The sequence below is a fragment of the Mixophyes fleayi genome, chromosome 11 (genome assembly GCF_038048845.1).
Source record: "Mixophyes fleayi isolate aMixFle1 chromosome 11, aMixFle1.hap1, whole genome shotgun sequence".
Lineage (NCBI taxonomy): Eukaryota > Metazoa > Chordata > Amphibia > Anura > Limnodynastidae > Mixophyes > Mixophyes fleayi.
Window position 1 is genome coordinate 13,380,117 of NC_134412.1, and position 7,807 is coordinate 13,387,923.

Below are 7,807 nucleotides of genomic sequence, written 5' to 3' on the forward strand. Positions count from 1 at the left end.
ATTCGCCTGGTTCCTTTACCTCCGTACCCACGAGATTACCAAGGAGTAGGGTAAGACACAGGGAAAGTGAGGGAAGCAATCTTGGAACTATCACTGCAAAAAAGAGTATAAACATTTGTGTATATGTCTGTCAACATCATTTGCGCTCCCTGTCTTTGTTGAGGTATAAAGATCATGGGGTAAGTTTTGCCTGAAAAGACATTGCTGTTTTAAATTTTCCTGCAACGTCACCAAATATTCGCTGGTTAATAGATTTACCTCCATGTCTTTTTTATTTTTGGTGTGGTTGCTCATTTTCAGTCATCCTATTATGCATAATAGAAACAAAAAGAAACTCGTTATCTTCTAATCCTGTTTCATAGAGTTTGATAAGTCTGCGATGACACAGTGGTCTCAGTATAATGAACAGGAGCCCTGTCCATTATAAAAAAAAGAGTGCCATTTTTTTAAAATAAACTTTATTTCAATAAAAGGCTCCCTAAACCCTTTGTTCACATTTTTTGAAATTACTCTTATTTTCTTTTTCTTTATTGATCTGGGGGTAAATGTATCAAGCTGAGAGTTTTCCGGCGGGTTTGAAAAACCAATAAGATTCTAGCTATCATTTATTTAGTACATTCTACAAAATGAAAGCTAGAATCTGATTGGTTGCTATAGGCAACATCTCCACTTTTCAAACCCGCTGGAAAACTCTCAGCTTGATACATTTACCCCCTGGTGTAGTCCAACTGGAAAAGAAAAAATCCCAGAAAAATCCTCATAAGAACATGGCACTGGCACATTAATGCCAACCAAAACAAATTGACTATAGTCGAGTAACAGAACAGTGAAGAGGAGTAAGTTGTGGATCATTCTTTGATTTGGAAAAAAATAAAGAAAAATAGCAAAATAAAGTGATACATTTATGATTTGGTAATTCTTTTATTGAGTTCAATTCTGTGTCTTTTTTTTTTAGTCTATTGGTCGAATGGACAGGAATGTTAAAGACACCTGTCCATTTTAAAGGGACCACTGGGTTGGCAAAGTTGCTACTACAGGGGTTCCTACCTTATTATTAGCCCAGGTCCCACAACCCAGAAAGTCAGGAAGATCTTGAGAGCTATTCCGCATGGGGCTAGTAGCCTCAGGGAGGGGGGCACTCTTTTGTCAGCCACATACACACAGTGGCACCAGCATTGCTGGACCCCCTCTACTGGGCTGTAAAACTGCCACATGGGCTTCTTTGTGGTAGTTTTGTCAATGATTACTTGGAATGTGCCTGCAAGCGAACGTCTTTACCAAATGGGTCCCTTGATTAGCGCAGTACTAGAATGAATCTCTGTCAGCCTTCTGCTGAGTACTGCAATTCTAGCCATACTCCAAGCAATGTAATAAGTAGCTTCACACCCAAATGCAGGGCCCTCTTGACAACATTTTGGGCCCCTGGGCAAAGCAGTGCACCGGGGCCCATATATAGATATGAAAAAAAAATAAAAAAATTATTGTATATATATGGGCCCTGGAGCCCAGGGGGGCCCATCGGAGGCAGCTAAAAAAAAAAAACTGAAAAAAAAAAGAAGAAGAAAATACTTACCTTGCGGTCAGCTGGCGATCCGGCTCCCTCATTGGTCTCCTTTTTTTGAGCTGCCTCCGACGAGCCCCCCTGGGCTGCAGGGCCCCCGGGCACCTGCCCATTGTGCCCAATGGGCAAGACGGCCCTGCCCAAATGTGACACGTAATAAAGTATCTGGGGCTGATGCAGAGTTTGAGGCAATATGTGAGTAAATTACTATTTTGAAAACAGCACAGAAAACCATATTTCCACCAATATGCAGAGCCGAATTCGTGTAGACACACCTTACTGTACTCGGCCAGCATTGGAACGGGCCAACCTCCCCCGTCCTGCCGCTACAGGCACAGGCAAGTGTAAGTGCCGGATATTCACAAGTCTGCATAGGTTCAAATGCGTGTGCCCACTTTCTGAACATGCACAAAGCGAATTTATGCAAGATACACTACATAAATAGGTGTACATCCCATTCACCATTAGCAATGGATAGGAGGTTTGTGGTTAATGTGATGTTTACACATTTGCAGAGTGCACCTTTTTTCCACCTCCCCATTTATAGAGATGCCATTTGAGCTAGAGGAGGCTCCCAAGTACAAAGGAGACACATGCAGCTTCTTGTGGGCTGAGAGACCCAATGAGATGCATGGGAGCATTGTATCTTGAGTGCGCTTTTCAATTGACCCCAAATATGTTTTACCTTCATGGTTCATATCTGAAAAAAATTAAGTTTTGTAATTTTGGATTTTAGGTGCCATTAAAGCTTATGTCTGCTAATTATTTTCTGTCACATTTACAAAAATCCTTCAATACATTTTTTTTTAGGTTGTGCTCCTGACCTCAGAATTAATGAGCAGCCCTTGTCTCTAGGTCCCCTGTTATCTAGTTATTCTTTTCATGTCTATTTTGCAGTGTCTGTATATTGGGAGTTTCCTCACTCTTGTGAAGAAAAATGCAAGTGAAGCTCAGCCCATTTATATAGCATTATGTATACTGATTACATCTAGTTTCTTGTAGGGTTTAAATAAGAGATCACTTTGATGCAATTGGCAGGTTTAATGTATATTGTTTAATTTGGAACCAATCATTCCTGTTTAGACAGATGTTGGTATTTTAAAAGTCCTTAAACATGTTTATTGTTATGGGAGAATCCTAAAGGTTTAAACATATAAAATAACAGGTGATCAAATAACATTTGTACAAATTACAGGTGATCACACACACCTCGTGCACCCTTGTTTCCTATAGATGCTTCTATGCTGAGTGCAGAATTTATTTTATATGTTTTATGCAGTGACGAGTAGGGATGTGCACCGGCCACTTTTCGCGTTTTGGGTTTTGGGTTCTGATTACCTTCAGGTTTTGGGTTCTAATGGGTTTTGCCAAAACACCCCCCTCAAGGTTTTGGGTTCTGTTTTTTTTTTTAAAAAGCATAAAAACTGCTAAAATCCAGATTTTTGGCTTTTTTTCACTCCTACGCTATTATTAACCTCAATAACATTCATTTCCACTCATTTCCAGTCTATTCTGAACACCTCACACCTCACAATATTGTTTTTAGGCCAAAAGGTTGCACCGAGGTAGCTGGATGACTAAGCTAAGCGACACAAGTGGGCGGCACAAACAGGACAGAGCACCAGACAGCACCACTGGACTGAGCAGGACAGAGGACACCACCACACACCCTCCCTCTTCCCTCTCCAATGCCCGAGTGAAGATGGCGGCGGGAAGCGGGGAATAATATGAATCCAGATCTCGCGAGATCCGACGGCGGGATGATGATGTTTTGCCTCGTTCTGAGTTTTGCGTCGGGCGGGAATCCCCGAACAGTGCTCGGATCCGGGCTCGGATCGGCACTGTTCGGGGGTGTTCGGATTTCAAAAATCCGAACCCGCTCACCCCTAGTGAAGAGTGTATATTTGTTACATTTCTATTTAGCTATTCCATCTATTTTTACATACACTGAAATATAGTAGCATTTTATTAAATAACAAAGGCACAGAATAAATGGTAATGTTATCAATTTAATGTTGGGCGGGTTGGGGAGAAATTGGTTGGTTTATTAAATGTAAAAGCTATTACGTTAATGTTGGGGCTAGTTGGAGGTAAGGAGGTCAAATTATTAAGTGCAGGTGCTATTTATTTTAATGTTGGAGTTATATGGGTGGAAAATGAGCATGTTGTTAAATGTGAATGCTATTAATTAAATTCTGGGGCTGATTGGGTGCATGGAGGCCTATTTATTAAACAAGAAAAGCGAATGATTTAATGTCGGGCTGGTTCGGGTTAGGGTGAAAAATAATGATCTCTTTTTCAAACAGGGACCCAACATTCCAGGACCCAGCTAAGCTGCAACTGAGCTTAAGACACCGGCAGCAGCACCAGGTAAGAATGTCCTCGTTGGCGGTGCATTCACGTTAGTGTGCAGGAAGGAAAGGGGTGTGGGAGGGTCACCAGTGTTCTGTCTTTCCCAGGATGCTAAAATGTTTAGCTATGTCTCTGCATCTCTGTTTCCCTCTCCTATGTGTACCTTTGTCTCCAATTTGGAATGTGTACCAATTTCTCACCATCTGTCTATATCTCACAATGCGTTTTTCTCTGTACCAAATCCAACTAGTTGTTGTCTGTCTATAATTTATGGGTGTCTGTCCCTTCATTTCTCCCCGTTTGTGCGTATGTCTCCCTTTGTTCCCCCCTATCTTCCACTTCTCCCCCCATTCATGCCCTTCCTTCCTCCTTTTCTAGCAGGCAGAACCAGTGTTGGTGAGTGCCGATCGAAGGTGACATGGACGAAAAGTTCCACAACCGTGTCGAACGCCGCATAGTTCAACCTAAGGATAGCAGGTAAGAACAATTTTTGGATTTTTATCATTTGTGTTTAATATCTCAATAGTAAACTTTTTTGGTACGGTATAGGTCTTATTCATCATGCCCAAAACCCTAATAGTGTATGCGCTAATGGGGTTTTGAGACACTGCTGGCCAGGTATTCTTTATTGCAGATTTTGCATACACTGAGGGACAAGCCCTTTAATACGTCAATACGGCTTTTTCTTGTTTCTAAGGGTTACTGCTGGCGATAATGCTGCTATTACCGGTGGTAAGCCCTGCTGGTGGAAAGATTACCTTTACATAAAGAAGACTACTTGTGAGAGGCACACACTCACTATCAGTTTGGTTTAATAGATTTTGTCATGTGAGTGAAAAAGGAACAGAAAAAGGTTTAATCTTATAACACACAGATAGTAAATAATAATAATAAAAAAAAACCTCACTCAAATAAAATGTAACTTTTATTTTTAATATATGAAACTAAGAACGAAAAGCAAAATATAAAATATGTAAGAATAGTAGGGGAAGCACAGTAGGTGATCTCCTATATTAATATATTATTGTCTCCTATATACATATCTCTATAACAAAAAATATGAATTTAAAAATGATAAGTTTTCAACTTATGGATCTTGATATTGATAATTTAACGTTATATTAACACGTAGATCTCATAACCATTCAAAAATGTGAGTGATCTGAACATCCCATGTCACTCTATCTATGTGGTGTGTGCCTATTTACATGAGAACTGTCTATCAGTTGCTATTATTGTTTGGCAACATACTGAGTAATACCCCATTCATACTGCACCAAAATCCCGGGCTTTTGCCGGGGCGAGCTCAAACGACCTGGGTCTTGGTGCAGTATGAATGGTACAAGTCAAAAATCCCGGGTCTAAAAACCCGGGTCTTCAACCCGGGATTTATCGAGGGGTAATTCCCGGGTCGGACCCGTGTTGCCTGCACTATGAATGGTGCAACCCAGGTTTTTCAACCCGGGTTGCACAGAAAACAAGCTGATTGGCTGCAGGGCCCTCTTAACAACATTTTGGGCCCCCGGGCAAAGCAGTGCACCGGGGCCCCTATATATACATATATATATATATATATATATATATATATATATATATATTAAAAAAAAAAAAGATTATATATATGGGCCCTGCAGCCCAGGGGGGCCCATCGGAGGCAGCAAAAAAAAAAAAAAACCCTGAAAAAAAAAGAAGACAATACTTACCTTGCGGTCAGCGGGCGATCCGGTTCCCTCCCTGGTCTTCTCCTCAGTCGCGCTCCGCAATGGATGTCGGGCGGCGTTATGACATCACGCCCGACATGCACTGCGAGTGCAGCACGGAGGAGGAGACCAGGGAGGGAGCCGGATCGCCAGCTGACCGCAAGGTAAGTATTGTATTCTTTTTTTTTCAGTTTTTTTTTTTTTTTTTTTGCTGCCTCCGATGGGCCCCCCTGGGCTGCAGGGCCCCCGGGCACCTGCCCATTGTGCCCAATGGGAAAGACGGCCCTGATTGGCTGTCTGCCTGTCTCTGGAGGATGAAGTCATCGGTGGGAGCCCGTGGAAGATTCGAGAACTGCTCTGGTGATGACTCCCACAAATTGCCAGGGCACAGACTTGTGCAGTATGAATGGGGTCAACCCGGGAAATTCCCGGGTCCGAGGTGCAGTATGAATGGTGTTTCTGAGCTGGGACGCTCCGAGCCCCGGCAAAAACCCGGCTTGAAAAACCCGGGATATTGCCGGGGCGGCAGTATGAAAGCGGTATTAGTAATAGGACTCAGCCTCCAGTAATCAGCAATGTATTATACCACTGTGTCTCGTCATAGTGACTTTCAATCAGATCAGCTGGTATAACTTCACATAAATATATGTATAATATAGATCTTGTGACAGCTCAATAATGTGAGTGATCTACTCTATCTCTTTGATGCTATTGGTATTTTGGCAGCATACTGTGACAAATTAGATTCAGCGCTGTGAGTACATAGGCAATGTGCTGGATCAGTATTTAAGCTCAGATAAATGCTGTAATATCACAATATATATTGAGCGAGCTTATAAGTGTATTATTTCTGCTGTTCTGTAGCTTCTAGGATCACTGTTTTAAATGGATATTTATAATTATAGTTTTCTAATATGAGTATCTGCTACCTTGTGTTCTAATACATCTATTTCATGCCACATTGTGTTCTCAACACACAGGATCAAATAGCACAGATTACATATACTGCAGCGGTCAAGAGAATATGTTCACAAATTTGCAGCTTCTTACATCCAATGATAAACCACAACTACATAGTATCAATTCACAGAGAAGCATGAATTTCATTTTGTTGCTATGAAACGAAAACAAGGAAAGGAATATCGTGTATAATATGAGTGGTCTCGTCTATTCAGTGTTATTAGTACCAATAACATGCTAAATCAATGAGTAATTCAGCTCAATCACATATATAGTCCCTTAAGTGCTGCTAATGTACAACAGCTACTAGATCAGTTATAGAGCGCAGCTGAGTGCCATAATTGCTGAGCTCGTATATGTAATATGTCTGTTCTTATATTACCTACTTTAATTATTGTACTAAATAAATGTGAGTTATTATAAGTATCTAATGCAGGCACACACTACCTCATATCTAAATGTAAGTTGAGTCACATAACTTTATTCTCACACGAGATCTGACAGATTAGTAAGTGTATACCTTAGTTGTCAGTGAAATATATCCACAAGTTTGCATCGTGTCAGTTCTAATAAGAAGCGACTCGGCTGTTTAAATCTAAATCATATCACATTAGTTTATTCTCCCAGGAGATCTGACAGTTTAGTTTGTGTGAATCGTAACTGTCAGTGATATATATTCACAAGTTTGCAGCGTGTCACATCTAATAAGAGCACATCATTTTGCAGAACTATCTGGTAGCAGACGCAAAGGAGTAGACTAGACTGGCCCTATATAAGGTTTTAGTTCCAATGAGGACCTTGCTTGTTATTTTTTTGCAAATTCAAAATTTCATTTTGTAGCATGAATGTATTTAAATTATATAAAGAAATGGTGAGGGTGCATTATTAGGGGTGTTTCTACCATGCTTTGCTGGTAGAAATATCTTCCTATAATTACAATTTGATGCATTTTGTACCTTCCAATTTCACTTCACTGGAGAAGGTGCAGAGTATCTTAATTTTATCACGTGCCACTAAATTGGTGTTTCTCTGAAAATTCAATAAAAGTTTATGTTTGTGAGATATTAATCTGAACCTCCCCATAACTCTTCCTCACTCACTGCACAAGGTTCTCCCACTTATAACAAATAAAATAGAAAGACTTTACCTTTCAGGACTTTACTCTCTGGCTGCATTCATCTGTCTGGATCTTTTTGAAGCTTTCTTAGTTAACATACTCTAAAATAAGTTTCGT

General features: G+C 40.6%; 1 protein-coding gene across 2 annotated transcripts in view; it reads right to left on the bottom strand.

The window, feature by feature from the left end:
• LOC142107749 (interferon-inducible GTPase 5-like) overlaps positions 1–7,807 on the bottom strand; it is a 54,975-nt gene extending 47,168 nt beyond the window's left edge. Inside the window, exon 1 of one of the 2 annotated variants that reach the window (XM_075191344.1) lies at positions 7,721–7,807. In XM_075191344.1, the coding sequence (XP_075047445.1) occupies positions 7,721–7,748 (28 nt within the window). In that variant the 5' untranslated portion in view covers positions 7,749–7,807. The remainder of the gene's footprint in view (positions 1–7,720) is intronic. The other variant, XM_075191345.1, reaches the window with a different exon arrangement.